This window comes from Cannabis sativa, chromosome 5 (assembly GCF_029168945.1).
Source record: "Cannabis sativa cultivar Pink pepper isolate KNU-18-1 chromosome 5, ASM2916894v1, whole genome shotgun sequence".
Taxonomy (NCBI): domain Eukaryota; kingdom Viridiplantae; phylum Streptophyta; class Magnoliopsida; order Rosales; family Cannabaceae; genus Cannabis; species Cannabis sativa.
The window spans coordinates 76,328,560-76,349,699 of record NC_083605.1 but is presented as its reverse complement, the minus strand read 5'-3'; the positions used below and the strand labels follow the sequence as shown (position 1 = coordinate 76,349,699).

The window sequence follows — 21,140 nt, the reverse complement described above, 5'->3', positions numbered from 1 at the left end:
CAGCTAGAGACCTTCCCGTTGAGAGCATTGATAACCACACTCGAGTCATTCTCCACAATCACAAATTTAGCACCAATCTCTAAGGCTACGGAGACCGCCAGGCAGCAGGCCGCAGTGTAGAAATACCCTTAAATATATATAATGATGACATGAATATATGATCCTTTGTTAAGTATTTGAAGTAAGAAACAGAACAACACATGGTTTTGTTTTCACATAGTAAAATCTTGGTTACCGAATTTAGTCAGTGGTCTTTTTTTTTGATTGAAATAATTCAACCACCAAAGAATATTCCCTTTTATTTTTTCTCAGTTAGACCCTTTTCCACTTTTAGATATCCCATAACAAAAATTAATCCATAGAAAATGATAGATTTTTCAAACTTAATTTTGTAGTTTAGTTCATTTCACTTTCAAAACAAACTCATTTAATTTCTTATCCAAAAGGGTCTTCTTGTTAGTTCACCTTAGAATTGACTAAAAGCTCTGTTAGGCAAAACTCAAATTAAAGGTCTATTTGGCATTTTAAACTTCTATACTTTATTTAAATTTATTGATTTTTATTATTTTCTTCATTTCATAACATTTTTTCAACTTCTTTTTTATTTTCTTGTAATGAAAATCCTAAACATGATTTCATATCTTCCTTAATATGATATCCTTGTTAAAAGGACTTTTTTTTTTCTTTTTTTTTTGAAAAAAACAATTAAAATAAAAAACCAACCAATTTCCACAAAATCCTTCATGATCAACTCCATGTTTTTTGGGATATAAAGTCAATGGTATAATTTATAAGCTTAATTAATCAATGAAGCACAACACAAATTATTCATCAAAATTAGACATCACTAAAGTGCTTAACACTACTAAAAGATAACGCCTTATAATTAGTTAACAGTTTTCTATAAAACTAAATAAGATTTGATATTAAATTACACCAATAGTGTTGTATTAGGCACTATAGATGCTCTTTAATATTTCTCTATATATACAAAATAATAGAATTTAAAACTGCATGGACTTATTTAATTGACATGTACATATTGTTAAGATATATTTTGTGTTGGTATTATGATTCAACCAAAAAATAGTTTATGTGTGTATATATAAATAATATATGATATATTCTCATGCTTGTAACTTGTGACAAATGCTAGAGCTGGGATTAGCCATTGAACCTGCAGATAATGACATAACAAAGTAATGAGAAAAATTCATTTACTATTTGGGGGTTGAATTTTAGTATAATAATTTCAAAGTGATATATATATATATATTTTAACTTACATATTTCAGAAAAACATGGCTGTTTTGACACTGGATCTTCCTCAAATGGGGGTGGAACTTTACCATAAGCCATCTCACAACTCATATCTTCAAAATCTGTGTGGAAAACCAGAGAAAAATTAATCAAATTAAATTTAAAAAAATTTGGGGACATAATTAGAAAATTTGAGGTGTAACAAACACATACTTGGTGTCATGGTCAATGGAAGGCCAAATTCATTAGTGAAGAAATCTTGGGTTGGAATTTTGCACATATTCACACACATTCCAACACATCCACTATTCTCCAAGTACCTATTTTGATCATCAATGATGTGAAAAAAAGGTTACATTCTTAAAAATTGTTAATGTATATACGAGATCAGGGCCGTCTCTAACTTTTACGGGGTCTAGGATAAAAATTTAAGCCGCTTTTAGTAAGAAAAATTTGGAGGGCTTTACGGCCTAATGTTAAAAAAATATTCTTGAAAGAGAAAAAAATCGAAAAATCTGTCTCTTGGACTGAGGGGCCTTGAGCAATAGCCCTGACTATTCTATTCTAAAGACGGCCTTGTGTGTATTTATATACAAAACGCAAAAGACACAAAATCCTATACCTGCATTTCTTTATAAGTACTCCACTTTTTTGCTTCACCCCATTGACTTCAATTTCTATAACCTAATTTTAGAAGAGGAAATAGAAAATAAAAGTCCTTTTTAGTTACCAGTTAGCAGACAAAAAATGTGTTTTATATATGAGGATATAAGTTAATATCACCTCAGAAGGTCCAACTAGCCAATGAAAGAAAGGAACAGTCAATGCTGCATTGAACTCTGCAGCCCATTTGGTTGGTGGAAATAATTTCCTGAACTGCAAACATAAATAAAAACAAGAACTAGTTTATATATAACAAACATTTTTAGTTACCAAAGCAAACATTTTATCAGTTTTGTTAGTTTGGCTTAAATGGAATGGAAGAGAAGATAGTTTATTTAGTTTCATTCCATTCTTTTATTCGGTTGTAAATTATTACATTAGCATTTTCGTTGTAAGATTGTCTACACACAGTGATATAACACTAAATTATAAAATAGTAAAAGAGAGAAATCTACCACAACAAAAATCTATTTCTATCAATGATACACTATAATACATTAACTTTATTGCAATATTATTAGGTTGGGTAGCTATTGCTATAATTATGTTTGTACTCAAATTCTTAACTAAGTTAGAATAGAAATAATGTCAATATTCACTTTCCCTGTTCATTTCATATATAGCATTTGAAAAAGCAAAGAATGTGAACAGAGAGAATGTGTATGAGAGTTTGAGATTGAATTCTCAGTATAATGAGGTTTGAATATTATTATTGTTGTTGGAGTAATCTAAAGATTATATGCATTCATTTACAAACAAAATATATGGGTGAACATTCACCAAATAAATGCATATAAATTCATTAAACTTTATAGCATGTCTTGCCAAAGTATAAATAATTTTGTTTGCATTTATCCTAATATGAGAAAATGTAGTTATCCTATATGTTTCATTGTCAATTATATTTTTGAATAGAACATTATTTGATATCTAGACAACAATTTAATTTATCAGTTTCTTATATTACTTATTAAATTATTAACGAGTATAGATTATATATTATCATATATTCGTATAAGCAAGTATTAAATATTTTGTAATTATTATAATATAAGCATTGTTATTATCCAATAACATACTCAAATGACATGTAATTGAATTTTCACAACACCAATCGTAAAACTCTACCCTTAGGAGGTGTTAGGCGGTGTCCAATAACTAGTTATTTTGACTGATACATGCACTTGCGTGTTGAATTTTCACAACGCCAATGCATCGCCTCTAGGTGGTGCTAGTGCCTAATAGCAATGTTCTTTCTCATATCATTTATTTAACCAAAATGTTTAAAACCTAATAATAAATTGCATCAATAATAAGAGTATAACACTTCTTCATTCATATGCTAATCCCTCTTAGTATTATATGGCTATGATGCATTGCAAATGATATTGTTAGGATATCAGACACCATAAACTCTCACGGTTTTATTCTTAGGCACCTTTTTAAAAGACTCGTACCAATAAAGATAGTGTCCCTTTCTAGTTTCCAGCCAATGACTTTGATTGCACACCGAAGAGATATTGAGCGGTGTTACGCATTACTAGTGTTTTCTAACCACTGATACCTAATAACAATGCTCTTATCCATAAATATAAGATGAATTAATTAAAACAGACCTGAGCAGGTGCACCAGGTGGAAGCATAGACAAGAGAACCTCACGAACAACTTCCTGTTGTTGAAGACGAGACCTTCCTTGCATTACTCTCTTAGAAACATCAACAAAAGAATCATAGTCATAATCCCAAAACCCTTTTGATGATTCTCTCTCTGTTTTCTTCTCCTTAGCCGCGAATTTACCCATTTTCCTAGCGAACAGACTCATGAAACCCTTCTCAAACAACCCATCTTTGTATTTCGTTTTCTCACCGAACGGAGCCGGCTTCCCCGACGGCTCGGCTATCCCACACCGCGCCACTCCCAAGCCGTAATGGGTTTTGGTTTTGGGAAGCTGAGGGGAATGAAAGTGAAGGGGTTGGAAGCTTAGAACAACCACCATACTGGAAAATGGGTATGGTGAATAGTGAACAATGAATGAATGGTGATGATGATATCATATCATACAAATATGACACGTGGCTGAACTACATAAGTTCTTTTTTGGTCTTCCATGGAATGTTTATGACCATACATTTGTTTGTGAGTTAAAGCTGACTAATTGGTCTTTTGTCTTTTACCTTGTTATAATGACAAATATACCCTTTGTTGTATGTTTGTTTTTTTCACTAAAACAAAAACAAACTAGTTTTAGAATGGGTATTGTTATTGGACACATTTTATAAATGATGTCTTACAATTAAGATTCAATTATTATTTACACTAAGTGCTAAGCAAGTAATTCTCTTTTAGAATTATGATTATAAAATTAAACAATTAGTTTATGATGAAGACATAGCTACACATAAGAGATAGTTCATTTCAATTTAGTCACTTGTATTTTTGTTAGACAAGTAGAGTGTAGAGAAGAATGTATGTAAATTACAAGAAAACAAATAAATAGTAAAAAAAAAAATAGAGAACATTGAACCTTCTTCTAATCACTAGGGGCAAAATCAAAAATAAAATTTAAGTAGGACGATTATCTATTTTTATAATAAATTTATGGTGCTTAACACCCTTTATAAAAGTGTTATAAGCAATTGTGCAATATAATATCGAATCTTAGTTATTTTACTTTCAATAATGAATATAAAAAATTAATAACTATTCATAGGGCGCCACTTATGGTGGTACTAAAAATCACAGTATTATTCTTATATTATGTGGACTTGAACATTTGGTAAAAATTATAGAATTGACTAAATAATGTTAAAATAAATTTTAATATAATGCCATTTTAAATTTATTGTTAGCTAGGTTCAAATCCTCCATAATGCATAAAGTAAAGTAAAAGTGTGAAGTTTTGCACTTATGATCTCCTTAAACTTTACATATAAATTTACCACTATACTATACAATACAATTTGATAATATTTGTATAAAGGTCAAAAAAATTATTTAAGTTTAAGCCCTTAATAACATAAAATCGAATCAAATTTCTCATGGGACAACCGCCCCCAGTTAGTCTTAGCTTTGCTTATGAGTATAAATTTTTAATCTTATGAAAGTCTATATTTATATAACTTTTGGAGTATAATTTTTTTATTCCTAGTCAATATGGGACAAACCACAAAATTATTTTATTCACATCTCAACGAACTCACACATGAATAAAATTGATCAAATTTCAAGACTCGACGCAATAAAGTGACAGAATGTTAACATTTAAATCTTCTTTCGTGAAAATATATTTATTTTACTAGCGAATCAGTAAATACAATATTTTTGAACTATTTTATTATTCGTGCAAATGAATAAACGATGATATATCTCGCATATATATCTTTTTAGTTTGGTTTTGATTCTCATGGTTATATTCATTTTGTGGCCACGAAGATATGTCTCATTCTACGTGAGAGAGATTTAAGAGAACTAAGCCCCCATAATTCTCCTTCGAATCGATCACATTTCTGGTGATTTTTTAATTAAGACTAAACTTGCATTAATTTGCTCAAGTTTCATTGTATCATTAGAATGAGTAGAGGCTAACTCACACATTGATCCTAGAAGGTCTTTATAATTAGGTTGTCCTATTAAGCCTAAATCTTGAGATCTTCAACCAGCTAGGTTGTGTTTTTTTGTTTATATTGACTGTAAATTTTCTTGAGTTTAAGTCTCGTTCTTTTAGATGTCTTTTCAACTTAATCTTTGTTTAACTCCTTGGATAGTATATCTGTTTTTTGTCTTCACATAATCAATCGAGATAATTGAATTAAGATTAGTTGTCTAACGATATTATGTCATTAACTTATATGTATTGACTTACCGTTATATGACACATTATATGTGCTCTGCCAATTATAGTTTAATTATCACACAACATACTATTTTGGATCATGCGTTTTGCAAAAATTATTGATTGAACTATTTGTTTTGATAAATAACAGATTTGACCCTATATTTCCAAAATAGTACTAAATAGTACCCTAGACTAATTTTCTGTCAAACTAAAACTTAAAAATAACCCAATCTAGAAGTTTTATGATAAAACTGATTATGTTTAATGTATATATTTGTGTTAGGAAGTATCTTTAAATTGGTTATAAATTTTTAGAAAAAATTATCGAACATTGAGCTTAAATAAGTCCTATTTATATAATTTTAGAAAATACATAGTCAATTTTATCATTTAATAAAACAAAAAGTCCAATCAATAATTACAAAATATTTTAAAATTGAAATATATTTTCCAAAATATGATCATATATCACTAGCTAGTTTCTCAAAAATTATATAAAAGTATAATGTGGTTTTTGGACTTGAAGGGTTTAAATGGTCATTTTGCGAATTTGAATCACGAACGACAATAGAAATGAAATTGAGGCTCACATATGTGCCACGCTTTGTAGTGGATTTACTACACATTCATTACAAAAATATGAACCCAACAAATGCATTTAGTTTATAGTCCCAATTAATTTGTTCATGTATATCATGTATTTGAGAAAATGCCTCATTTGAGTAATTAAATAGATCTATATTCTATTCACCATTAAATATATATTTTGGTATAAGACACTAGTCTGAAATTGTATTTTGATAATTTGGATATGTAATGACGTTGTTTTGCATAATTGAATTTATTTGTTTTTACTTTGGTAATTGTTAGTAGAAAGATTTGATTTAAAAATTTAAAAGTTGTTCGGTTTATTAATTTACTTGAAAGAAAAAATGGTAAATATTAAATTTTAATTCAAAAAGTGGTATTTTTGAAATTTGATGTGTAAGGTCGACATTAGGCCCAATATAAACCCGATCCGTACAACAGAATCTTAAACCTGCTAAAAATACGATAATTTAATTCTGGAATTATTAATTAATTAAGTACGTATGATTATTATTAATTTGTTCTAATTGTGAAAATTAGTTGTAGTTGATTAGTAACCATGCAAAGTCGACTTTAAATTAATATATAATTTAAACTGTTATATAATTTCTCCCTTCCAAAACTAAAATAATATAAGAATATATGTATAGTACTAATTAATTATGACAAGATTAATAGTATTGAAATATATATTGTCCTGCATACGATGATATCATATCTCTCTATATTATATTAATATATATATATACACTAATACTCACAATAAGATCGTACACCCATTTCTCAAAAAAAAAAAAAAAAGATCGTACACCCATTGTTTATAATTTTACTGGTAACCAAACTCAAAGCACCTCATATATTAATACATATTAATTTCAATATTATTTTAATTAAATAGAAAATCTTTCCAGGTAGATTAAAAAAAAACTACTTATATATTCAATATTACTGATTTGGATGGAGTACTGTTCCATGACTTGAATGATTCACAAACACATCTAAATTATACACACTTTTAGATTTTACTGACAATAATAATAATAATAATAATAATAATAATAATAATAATAATAATAATAATAATAATAATAATAATGACTAATTTTAACATAACGTACGTGGAGTAATTAGTCGACACATGCATAATTAAATACAAATTAATAAAAGAAAAAGAGACTAAGAGATCTCTTGTGCTAAGACTAAGAGGGTGTAAGAGGATTTGGGCAACGGCTTATAAGACCACCTCGACCATAACTTATATATCATATTAATTTATACATTAACATCTTTTTCAGTGTCATGTTGTAACGTCCTCGCTTGAATCAAAGAGTGTTTCCAGCGTGCTTTGTCCTCACTCACACGCATCCTGCGAAAACTTCCCAGGAGGTCACCCATCCTTGAAATTGCTCCAAGCCAAGCACGCTTAACTGTGGAGTTCTTTCGAGATGGGCTACCGATAATTAAGATGCACCTTGTTGACATAGGTAGTACCAATCAATCCATTTAAGCTCTCTTCAACTATGTAGTCCCATACCTACACAGTCTCAGAATCATCCCACTTGACCTTCTCCAAGCGGTGTGGGATTGCACAACTTACCCGATGTTTCCCCTTACGGGAACTACTGACTGTCACACATATTATAATTAGTATAATTAAATATTAAATTTTATATAACTTAAAGAAAATAAATTTTAATAAATATGATGTGTTGAAACCGTTGGTCCAATATTATTTAATTTTTCCTTAATTAGAATCCATGGGCATCCCATACCATATTATACCATATATATGTATGTAGAGAAAGTCAAAGTTGTCAACGTTAATTAATGTGTACATGCACATACATATATTATACATATACGCGTTGAAATAATAATTAAGTATATATATAGTAGTAATAATAAGCATTGGGAACCACAGAAAATTAACTTCAAAGTTCGTTCGACTGTAAAAATATATTATTGCCCTAACTACAATTGGAGACTTTAGTCTATAGAAATTAAGGTTTAGGGTTAATAGTTCTTGTTGGAAGTTGGAGAAGAAAACTATTAGAATATCCGCCGTTGTATAATTAATAATAATTTATATATATATATATATATCATTGGAGTTAATTACTATGTTGTCAGAAACTATATATACATATATATTTTTCTTACTAGGGTTGACATTTTAAGACTCTATTCATTTGCTATTGGACTTTGGAATAATTTCTTTCTGTATTTCAGTTGAGTGTTAATTGATAATAATGAATACAGGCTTTTAATTATTTAATTTGTAAAATATTATTTATAATGGAAGAGGTTTCAATGGTTACATTTTTATTGTATCCATCATGGTTACATTTTTTTTAAACCATTGGATTACTATTAAATGGTTGTGATTAATTTGGAAATTAAATAAAAATAAATAATAAATAACTTGTAACCTAAAAGTGACCTACTCATTTATTTCCTTATAAAACTTTAATTAAGATTAATTATATTTTAAAATTAAATTAATTATAATTATTAATTAATTTTTTGCAATTTATTACTATATAAGGATCTTTTAGCAATTTATTTTTTTATACTTAAATTATTTAAAATTTTATAGCAAAAATTTTTATAATTTAAAATTATACACATATAATTTCATAATTTAAATTATTACACTTAATTATTTAATTTTTTTTATTTAAATATTTAAAAAGTAAAAAATGAAATAAGTTGAAGGATTTTTTAGAAAAAAAAAATGGCTGCACTTGTTATCGATTGATTAACTTGAGGCCTCATACTTAGTTCATATAATTGTAAGAAAATAATTAAATATCATTTACAAATAAATAATTATTTGAAAATTTATTATAAGAAGATAATTTTAATTTGTGTCAAAAGAAGTTTAATTTTTGTAAAAAAAATAAATTTTATTGTAAATATTATAATCAAATGGCTTAATTATTAAAATAATTCAAGTAAGGATTTAAATATAAATATAAATTGCTAAAAGAGGTCTTGTTAAATATTTAATTAATTATTTTAAGAAAATAGTTAATTATAATTAAATAATTCTAAAAAAGGAATGTCTACTATTTAATTAATTATTTTAAGAAAATAGTTAATTATAATTAATTAAATCTAAAAAAGGAAAGTTTACCTATTAATCTGCTATTACAGGTTAAAGAAAAATGTAACCATATGGTTACAATAAAAATGTAACCATTGAATAGTTACCCATTTATAATATATATTTTCAAATAAATTATAAAAAACAAAAAAAAAAAAAAAAGAAAAGAAAAACAGATTGAACGTTTTCTTAGTTTGTCGGCTAAGGTCTTTATCATAATTTAAAGTTATTAAAAATAAAGATCACCAACTTTTGTTGCTCAACTATATAATCATATATGTATATGCACTAACTTTCTAAAATCATATAATTATAATAATAATAATAATAATATTATGTATGTGGTTTTCAGTGAACTATAATATATATATAAATATATTATATATATAATATTTATTGAATGGGTCACTTTGTTATGGTATGTTTCCTTGACCTCTATATATTATAATAAATATTTTTTATATATTGATTTTGAAATATAAGGGTTGTTGGTGTTATTTGTAGTTCGTAATTAATTAGCACTACAATATAGTTAAGATCATTTTCAATATAATTGATTATAATTATCTTATATATTTTGCCATTAAAAAATTGCTCATTAATATTTCATTAATTATTCTTTTAAAAAATATATATAAGTTATTAAAATCTAATGCATGTGAATATATATCCATACTTTTAAGTGTTTTTTGTTATATTTAATTAATTAGAAATAAAATGATTACTATAAAGAAAAAGTATTGTTTTTATTTATTTAAAATAAAGAGGATTCTATTACAATCATATTAATTATATTATATATAAATACATGAAAATGAAGTCAAGTACTATTATATATATGAAATTAATAAATTAAACACAATATTATATCATAAGAAATGAATGGTGGTGATGACAGGAGACAACTAATTAATTATAAATATAATTAGGATATAATAATGATGATTTTATTACATTAAAAATGGTTGTAATTAATATTAATTATTATATATAATAAAGGTGGCGAATATTGATGGGGAAAGTAGTGGAATTATCTCCATCGAGTAATTGATTAGCAATGATAATATTTGCAGCCTCAGTTGGATGATATGCATCCCAAAACACATACTTACTTCGATCATCACACATTACATTATTATTATTATTATTATTATTATTATTATTATTATTATTACTCATGAAGCAAATCAAAGGTGGAATCGATCCTCCACAACATGGATCATTTCTGTTCTCAAATCCTACACAAAATAACAATATTAATTAATATATATTAATAATTACATAGCACTCTTCAAAAATGGGGTATATCGGTAATTTCAATAATTATAAGTGTATATCTCATTTTAATAATTTTTATTTTATAAAAAAATATATATTTAATTATATTAGTTTTATTTTTATTTTTTATTGCGTATTATTATAATTTAAATATTATAATAAAAAAATTATATGAAATTTTATTAGAAAAAAAATTATACAAGGTTTAAAACAAAATAATGAAAATTAAATTGAATAAGTTTTGAAATTAACACTAAATAATGTGAGAAAAAAATACTTAAAAAAGTATTGAGAGAGATTTTTAAAAATTATTTTAAGCTTAATTTTTTTAAAATATTGTGGTGTTTTTATCATTTAATTTGTGGAGTGCAATTTTTTTTTTTTCATTTTTATATATATATATGATAGTTTCAAAATATTTTACAATACTCTTTCACACTATTTAAATAATAATATTTTGGCAACGGTAAAGTATTTTGAACTTATACAAAATTTATAAAATATCTTCAATAATTACTATATAAACTATCACATAAAAAATGAAAATAAAAATAGAGCATAGATGTACATTCATTTTTTTTTTTTTGATCACTTCCCATAATTTATTTATATAAGTAAATTAATGATAACAAGAATAATTAATTACCGTAATGTTGATGATTTTGAATAATATTGAGGAAGATATCATAGGAATTTGCATAGACAAAGATAGTTTGTGGAGCCAAATCCTTGTTAAGCTGATCAAGTACTCCATTTAGTTTATTATTGTACCCTTTAATCAATTCATTCACTTCTTCAGAACATTTTCCACTTGGCAATAAATTAAGGGCTCGAATAAATGGTATACATCCTAATGGTCCAATTCCAACCACTACAAATTTTCTACCTCCCAACTCCTGCAATCTCTATACATAAAAATTTAATTTGACTCAGTTTAGTGCCACGTAACTCGAAAAACTGTAGGTAAATAATTAATAATAAAGATATTGTACCTTTAATTGTAGAGTCAAGTTAGATAACATGAAATCTTGGAAGATGAGTGAAGTGATGTTGTTATGGTGATGATGACCAAAAAATGGTATTGATGGTTGGAAATAATTGAGTACATCATTGGACCCAATTGTTATTGAAAATATTGCCTTTTTCAATAAATTATTGGTACGATTGTCTCCTATTTTATTCACCATTTGCATTTTAGTTTCCTCAAAATACTTCACTTGTTCACGCAATGGAACTCTTCCAATCTATATACATATATATAGTTATTATGTAATAAGTGAAAAAATATATGAGATATATATTATAATAAAAAATAAAATAAAATGGTATAATATAATTAAATTTTTTTAGGAATTAAAATGGGTGGCTTACAAATAATTGTCCAGTTTGGTCGAGTATTCCTGAGGCTCCAGATGCATAATTAATTCCCCTCTTAACTGCTTCATCTTCTGAATTTGGAGCTAAATAGGGTGGAGGAAATGACTTACCTCCAAGAACTTCACCTATATATTAATCAATTTATCATATTATAATTCATCCATAAATAATAAGGGTAAATACTATTTTGGATTTTGTGTTTTGCAAAAATTATTAAATGGATTTTTTATTTTGTTAAATGACAAAATAAATTATGTATTTTCTAAAATTGTACAAATTATTATAAGTACTTGAACTGATTTTTTGTTAAAATAAAACTTAATAATAATCTGATCTAGAGATACTATGATAAAACTGGTTATATTTTCTGTATTTGTTCGTGTTACAAATTGTCTTAAAATTGGTTATATTAAAAAAATAAAATTATTAAAAATTAAGTTCAAGATCTTATTTTTATCATTTTAAAAAATATAAAATTTATTTTATTATTAAAAAAAAAAGTCTAATTAGTAATTTTTATAAAATGAAATATTAATAGTAATAATAATAATAATAATAATAATAATAATAATAATAATAATAATAATAAGTGGATGACACGTTATTTATTTCTATGGTTGAGAAATTCCATTTCAAATGTATATATTACATAGACTTGACTAGCTAGTGGATATTAATAAGCTGTATAGTCTCAAATTAATCAACAAAATTCTAACCAAATTAATAATAGAATAGGACAATATATATTGTATAAAAATCAAGAAGTCCACCAGGCTTGACCTACTAATCAATGCTATTTATTATTTAAAAAAAAAAAAAAGATGAAAAAAATGTATATATATGTGTCTTTTTGAAGTAGAAATAGTGTTACATGTGTCAAAAAATCAGATCAAAGTTCATTAAATGGCCTCATCAAAAAAAAATTTTGGCAAGTGATACTAATGATGACAATGACCCTATACATAGCTATATAGCTTTTTGCATCAGAAAATGAGACCCATATATTATACAACATTGATATAGAAAATGGTGTCTATAATAATTTCTAAAGAGATTATTTTGTGACCAGATTTAATATTTAACTATATTAATATTGATATTAATACATAAAAGAATAATAAGGACCAGACTCAATCTTGAGAATAAGTAGTATTTAGGGCCCACCTACGCCAAAAAAAATAATCCCATCTTTTAAAAATATACATTTTTCATTAATTTGAATAATACTACATTTTTTTACAAAATTATATTATATACCTTTTTTTATTACTCTTTTATTTATACCTACTTTTATAAATTATATTCCAATTATGTAGATTAGAGACTCTAATTTAAATAAATTATGTGGGGTTATATTTGATACTTTAATTATAAAAGAGGACCTTTATCAATTAGAATTATTTCACAGTTATATTTAGTGACCCTGAAAAACACCAGTGATGCTTATTATTTTTCTACGTGTCAATTAATATTACTATTAGTATAATTAAATATTGAGTTTTATATAACTAATTAAATGTAATAATTTTAATTAGGAAGTATCGCTAACCAATCGTAAAGTTAGACACTACTGATACTCAATAACAACACTTTTATATATATATATATATACGAGCATTGCTATTGAACACCTAGGGGTGCCTAACACCTTCTAGTCATGTCGCTTTGTGATTGGTTAGCAATACTTTCTAAAAGTTATTACATTAAATTAAATGAAATTCAATACTTAGTTAAACCAATAACGATATATTAACACGTAAAAGAGTGATATGAACATCGAATGCCTTTTATCATTTCTCGTATACATATATATAGATACATTTTAAATTACTACAAAAAAATCTTACTTTTAGTCACAACAAAACTTGTGAGTAAAAGTAAAAAAGTTGTGACTAATTATAAATTATTATTCCTATGTTGTGACTAAAATGTCCGTAGCAAAAAGTATTAATCACAAAAATTACAATTTGTTGTGACTAAAATGTATTTTTAGTTACAATACTTATTGTGACTAAAACTAAATTAGTAACAACTTGTATCTAAATGCTATGTTTTTGTCACAAGTAATATTTTATTGTGACTAAAAGTCACATTTAGTCACAAAAAAATTGTATTGTGACTAAAAAGTTGTCATTAAAAGTAACAGTTTTTGTAGTGAATACATACCTACAATGTCGGATATGGTTCTACCATTGGTGAATCTTCCAGTGGGTTTTCCCCCAGATGGTTTAAAGTCAATACCATAAGGAGGTAAATTTGCTTTCGAAAGGGTAAAAAGGTAATCATTGTTTCCAGCATCAACAAGTGAATCCCCAAACACAAATGAAGTAAAATAACCATTCACACTTTTATTATTATTACAACAAATCAACACTACTACTAATAAAACTATCACAATAAACCTAGTAGTACTCTCCATTACACATATATATATATATATAATTATTACTACACATACAACAATATTACTCAACCTCATATATATATATATACATAAGTAAATTAAAAATTGATATTATTGATCATACAATTTTTGTGTTCTTCAATAGCAGGTGAACAAATCTTTGAATAGGTCTATAAAAGGACTTGGTCTATATATGCATGTAATCTTTTACGTACTCCTATATCATATATTTGAACATTTCAAGTGAATATATATAGATATATATTTATATGATATGATATAAATTGGTGTGTATGTTTCCGTGACCCATGACATAATAAATATTACCACTACTATAGTTACAAATATTTAAAACTAGGGTTGTTGGTGTCGTAATTATTAGCTTCTTCAATGAAATAATAATTATATTCAGTAGTATATATAACTATATAGCTATATATATATAGCTCGTACAAATTTTTTATTTTTTTCAAATTTCTCTCTGAATATCTGTATCTATCTATTATGGTAAGTGAATCCAATATAACTTGAACCCCACACGAACAGATTTATTAATTATTTTACAACCAATAATAATTGATGTACATATTATTTTTGGATAATGCACATTGAGATCCAAAAAAAAAAATTGTAGTTTGATCCTTTTTTTGTCAAATTTTCAAAATATATAAGATCTTTTTTTTTTTTTTGATTTTTCGTATAATTATCAATCAAATTTTGCTTAATTATAGATAAAGCACATGCATGCATGTATTAATTAATTCGAGTACACTTAATGCAATATATAAGCTTAATTTTGTGCAAGTGTTATAACGAGATCGCCAAGATCGATGTTGAGAAAAGTACGATAGAAAATGTGAGTAGATGAACTAAACTGCATGCTCTCATATATATATATATATATATATATATATATTATATATATATAGCATTCATTGAAATGAAATTAATCACCAAGAATAATTTTTATAAACTATACAAAAAACTAGATAGGGACAGAAAGACTGATTGCTTGTATACTTGAACAAAAAGACATAAAATACCTAAATATAAAACTAGTGATGTGAAATGTTTGAAGTTTGCAGTAATGAGTAATAAAAGTTGAGAAAGTCTGTAAAATAGATTGTCATTCCAAAATCATTTAAATTAAGTTCTTTAACTTAAAAAAATAATGAATGTTAAGCTCTGTTATGAGAAGGAAAAATCAAAATTTTATATAAAATAAAACTAGTTGGTCGACCAACTAGAGAATGTCTCAAAACAACATTACTACAAAAATAGTTTTTCCCGACGTTTTTAAACAATCATTTAAAATATTCCTGTCGGTTTCTATAACCGTTGCCTATACGAGTGTTGCAAAATGGTTTAAAACTGTCGCCTATAACATGGTATAGGCGACGGTTTTAAATCGTGGCCTATACTAAAGGCGACGAGTTTAAAATGTCACCTATGGCACGGTTTAAAACCGTCGCCTATACTCTGTTATAGGCGACGGTTTTAAACTGTCGGGAATGTAAAAAGAGAGAAAAAAATACAGATTTTTCTGCCATTAGTTTTATAATTTTACCTAAATTAAAATAAAACAACTAATTAATTTTATTATAATAACAACTAACTTTAAAACACATTAAATTTATACAATAACAAAATAAATATATACAATAAATAAAAAAGTATATAAATAAATAAATGTATTTATACTGAACTTGGAGAGAGAGGGAGACGGACGGGAGGTGGTGGTGGTCTGACGTATGAGACAGAGATGAGAGGGGCACCGACAGGAGGTAGTGGTGGTCCGACGTATGCATTGGAGAGGAGAGGGGAGACCGACAGGAGGTGGTGGTGGTCTGACGTATGTGATGGAGAGGAGAGGGACACCGACGGGAGGAGGGGTGGGTAGAGATCGATGGACGAGAGAGACAAGAAGAAAGGGAGATCGAGAGAGGGAGGAAAACAGCGAGAGAGGAGGGCGATGGTGTGGAGGCGTGGGTGGAATTTTAGAGAGTTAAGATTTTGGTTATTAGGGTGTGAGAAATGGAGAAGAAATAGGTGGGCATGTGGGAAATAGAATAAAAGTACGTAGACAGGTGAAAAATGTGGCGAGAAGTAGGTGTCGATTTTTTAACAGGCCCTTATACCCGACAGTTTAAAACTGCGCCTATACTATAGGCGACGGTTTTAAACTGTCGGGTATAAGGCTCTCCTAAAAATTCACATTTTATTAAAAAAATATTGCCTATTTTGTTTACTACGATTTTAAACCATCGGGAATACTAAATTTTTCCTGACAGTTTTAAATAATTACTTGATTTTTTTAGTGACGGTCCCCGAAAAAAATCATTTTGAGGACCGTCGCGAATTATGATATTTATATTAGGGCAAGTAAATAAAAAACTTGTGAAAATTAAATTGTCTCGGCCTTATGGCCCTTAGATAAAATAATAAAAATTATGGGAAAGGAGAGAATAAAACTAAGCCTTCATCTCAAGAGAGACTTAGACGTAATCTATTCGTCTTCGTATCCCTATGAAGACGTCGAGGCTCCCTCTAAGTAAAATAAGGCTTCAAGGAAAAAGACGAGAAAGAAGATAAAAAACGAGTTTAGATGTTGAGTTTCTTAGGGGATTAAAACTGCCGAAATTATCATTACACACTTGGAAAAATTACGCTTCTATTCTTTTCTTCTTAAAAAGTCCTTTAACTCTTATAAATACTTTTTTAGGAGCAATTATTGTATTCATATATTGAACAACAATATGATCATGGCACGTGTATAAGAGCTAAAAATCAACCATCTCAGATATCAAAAAATCAAATACGTTATTCATATCGCCTCAAAAATACTAGTCAGGTATGGTTATAAATTGAAGTTTTTAAGTGATTAAGGATAAGTCGGTATAATAGCTCACTAGGAGACTAGCGAAACCAATAACAACTATCTCGGGAACAACACAGAGTACAAGAAAAACAAGACAAAGGACTTTGTTGGTCGAATAAGATAGAATAATGAGTTCGACCTAAGAAGCATAAATGATACAATTTATAGAGCTTCCTTAAAAGTTTATATAAGAATTATCCAAAATTTCATCATGAATGATCAATGCGAGAAGAATTTCCAAACATGTATCTCGCATGTGTCGTCTCGCCACCATAACAGCGCAAGGCAATATAGGATAAATGCGTTCTAAATAAGAAATACAAAGATATGTGAAGACGAGACTAATCATTACAAAGAACATGTATACTGGGAGATAGATAGAGACAAATCTGCATATAAGTTTATTGCGAGCAGCACTTTACAAATGGATATCTCGGTAAAATAACTGTGTCTATAGGATAAGGCCAAATAAGCGGTTATTTGATAGTTATACATATTAGCCATTGAATGAAATATGAAAATTATTCACGTTTCATGAACGGTTATAAGGATAAGAACAAATAGAATAACTACCATTCTTGAATCTTTATAAATAGTGGTAGAAACCACTAGACAAGAGAATGAATGGCGGTGAATACAAAGATCCTTATGATCAATACTTATGTGATATTTGTACTTTGTATAAACAAAAACCCTAAAAATAAGATAGACTCGTAAACTATGAAGATATAACTTCAAAACCACGTAAAACTTCATGGTCTATTACTTACAGTCATCTTTCATGTAGGGATTTTTCCCAATTTGCCCTACACTTTACAAAGCAGCAATCAAGTTTTATAAAGGTTTAACTGACCTTTTACCCCAATCAAACACAAGTTGACCCTTAAGAGTTGAGAACCCCAAACGACAGTCTATCTTTCAAGACTACAAGTCGTTTTGAACCTAAACCCTAATAACAATCAGAACATTCACTCTTCTCTTTATTCACTCATACACATAAACAACCCTAAATAAAAAAACCTAGCAGAGCCTTCTTCGTGGTTCTTCTCTGAAGAACACGAAGGTAGCAACAATAACCCATAAATCAAATCCCTTCCCAGATCGATTTAATACCCAAAAAAACCACATACACACACAACAAACACAATGTTAAAAATGCAGAAAAGGAAAAACAAAGAAAGAATGCACTTGATTTTATAGAGGTTCCCTAAAAATAATGCTGGATACGTCCTCTTCGAGCTCGCCTCGTTTCCTCTATTGGATCTTCAAAGATCAAGAGTACAAAGTCAGATTCCAAATCCCAACAGGTAAGATTTTTGGTAATCCTTAATAGTTTACAGTGTTTAGTTCTCTCTTTTTCTCTCTAAATCAGAACTGATATAATTCTTTTCTTCTTCTCTGTGTATGATCTTCCTTTCTCTTGTTTTGATGTTGGATCTCCGAGCCCTAATCCTAGGGCTCCAAGACTTACCCCACTATAAGTCTCCTCCACTCCCTAATCTGTTATGTGTTATATTTCTCTACTTTGTTCTGATTTTGTGATGGTATGTATATGTTAGATAAAACCAAAGAGAGCTAAAAGTTAGTTACAGAGTTTTAACAAACTCTGTAACTAACTTAAAATCTGCCTGTAGGATGATAGAGGTCGAAGGCCACCTAGGCTTTTTTTTTTTGGCTTGTATTCTTTGTTGTTTATTTGAAGAGTGTAGAGGGCATGTGAGGATTTATTTTAACATTTCAGTATTATTTAATCGCCAATTAAGGCTCATTTATTAGTTAACGAAAAATTGCATTAACATATACATATATGCACGATATCAATTTTTTTTTTTGTAAAAGATATATGATATCAAATTCTCAACACAAATTATTTGGCCATCTCCATTCATTTTAATTAAAATTTGTGTCGTAAATACATAAGTTAAATTTTTGATTGCAAAAAATATCTAAATTTAAATTTTTACGATAATAATATATAAGTTATATTTTTAAAATTTTTATAGGTATCTAATCGTTAAATGTCAAGTTATTATTAACGTGTCATAAATATATATTGTTGAAAACTTTTTTTTTTTTAACAAAATCATAGTTTGACAAGTCTTAACAAAGTTTTTTTTGGACCAATTAAAACTTTTTCATTTTGTGTGATTGTGATAAGATCGTTCTATTTCATTATTTTAATAAAAAATATAATTTATTAAGATAAATTCACTATAGAAGAATTTAAAACTTATGAACAAGTATTTATCTATAAACACTCTAGTAAAAGAAATTACCAATATGCGAGCAATATCATTCACAAATCGTAGAATAATACTACAAGAACTACCACCACTACCAATTAATAAAAAATTAATGTTTAACATGAATAGAATGAAAAATATAATTTGAGTGAGGATTATTAATCCAATCAATAACCATAATAAAATTATTGTTAATAATAAAGAAACTCAAATCGAATTAATGTGCAAGAATCAAAACTAAGCTATATATACACTTAACAAAAAAAAAAAAGCTATATATATATTCTGAGGGATTAATTAGAATCAATTAAATATATAAAATTGTACAATAATGGAATTATATATGTCACATCATGCACGAGACTCTCAATTAGTCTTAAAACACAATGAAAATGATATATATCATTATGTGTTAATTAATAATAATAATAATAGTTAGAGCTGTGATGCAAAATTCTGATCTCAACTACTTCTTCACACTCATAATTATGTGTTAATTATCCATTTATATACATATATATATATAAAAATATAAATGTAAACTATATATTGATATGAATTTAATCGGTGAAAAAGACGAGAAGATGATCAAGTCATATCAAACCAAAAAAATTAATAGAGAGATTGATTGATTGGGAAATACAAAGGAGAGGATTAATTACTATTAATATTATTAGCTAATAATATTCTCTTTTTCTTTTTTTGAAAGAATAATATTCTCTTGTTAATAATTATATTTCATATAAGTATCTATATATTGATGTAATTAACAAATAATATCCTTTTCAAAAAAAAAAAAATATTGATGTCACCATTTTCTTTTTGGTAATTAAGGACCAAATATGTCACCAATTAAATTTTAATTATATATGTAAGAAGGTATGTGAAAATAACAACACATTTAATGCTTAGCTAACAAAATCAGGTAGCTTATAATTTAGTTGTTAATATATATATATAGTTATATTCATATATATATACATATAATATACTCGCATATTATAATTAGATTATTAATATTAGTTGATTATTATGAAATATTTTATTGAATGTATTTTACGTTCCACTCATTTTTTTGTTATTATTAATTAATAAATTAAGCTTTTCTTGGATCAAACAGTACTCACACCCCTAAAAAAAAGAAATTAATATAGTTGAGTTGAATGATTTACTAATGAGTCGTAATTAATTAATATAGTTCTTCATATAATTGAATTAAAAATATAGGACAGTTACCTTTCTTCCAAGCAAATTAATAATCATATATATATTTAGTATATCAGCAAACTAATTAATAATAATGTAAATGAAGCAATATAGAAAAGAAGAAGAAAACATGCATGGTCAATTAATTTCAAATGAGTTATAAAGATTAATTGTGGCAGTTAATTAAATATATTATATTAAATAATCTTCTATTTATATATATATGAGGGAACAATTAATTAATTAAAAGTTCATGATAATCACTAATGTCACTATAGCTAACGTCTTACGTGCATGTGCC

At 26.9% G+C, this 21,140-nt stretch overlaps 2 protein-coding genes across 4 annotated transcripts; both read right to left on the bottom strand.

The window, feature by feature from the left end:
* Window positions 1–886: 886 nt before the first annotated feature.
* On the bottom strand, window positions 887–3,956 carry LOC115715641 (beta-carotene isomerase D27, chloroplastic). Its single transcript, XM_030644301.2, has 6 exons — window positions 3,540–3,956; window positions 2,044–2,136; window positions 1,883–1,944; window positions 1,474–1,580; window positions 1,287–1,382; window positions 887–1,177 (listed from the first exon to the last, which is right to left on the bottom strand). Exons 1-6 carry the CDS (start codon window positions 3,918–3,920, stop codon window positions 1,128–1,130), a joined length of 789 nt encoding a protein of 262 aa, XP_030500161.2. The 5' UTR covers window positions 3,921–3,956; the 3' UTR covers window positions 887–1,127.
* A 3,848-nt stretch (window positions 3,957–7,804) lies between these two features.
* LOC115718139 (GDSL esterase/lipase At5g41890) lies at window positions 7,805–14,540 on the bottom strand. Of its 3 annotated transcripts, none has more exons than XM_061116006.1 (5): window positions 14,275–14,539; window positions 12,103–12,233; window positions 11,724–11,975; window positions 11,378–11,636; window positions 7,805–7,973 (listed from the first exon to the last, which is right to left on the bottom strand). In XM_061116006.1, exons 1-5 carry the CDS (start codon window positions 14,525–14,527, stop codon window positions 7,882–7,884), a joined length of 987 nt encoding a protein of 328 aa, XP_060971989.1. In that variant the 5' UTR covers window positions 14,528–14,539; the 3' UTR covers window positions 7,805–7,881. The 3 variants fall into 3 exon arrangements, with proteins under 3 accessions (XP_060971989.1, XP_030502959.2, XP_060971988.1); XM_030647099.2 differs by lacking the exon at window positions 7,805–7,973 and adding an exon at window positions 10,338–10,691 and having other exon boundaries at window positions 14,275–14,540; XM_061116005.1 differs by lacking the exon at window positions 7,805–7,973 and adding an exon at window positions 10,338–10,691 and having other exon boundaries at window positions 11,378–11,627.
* Between the last annotated feature and the right edge of the window lie 6,600 nt (window positions 14,541–21,140).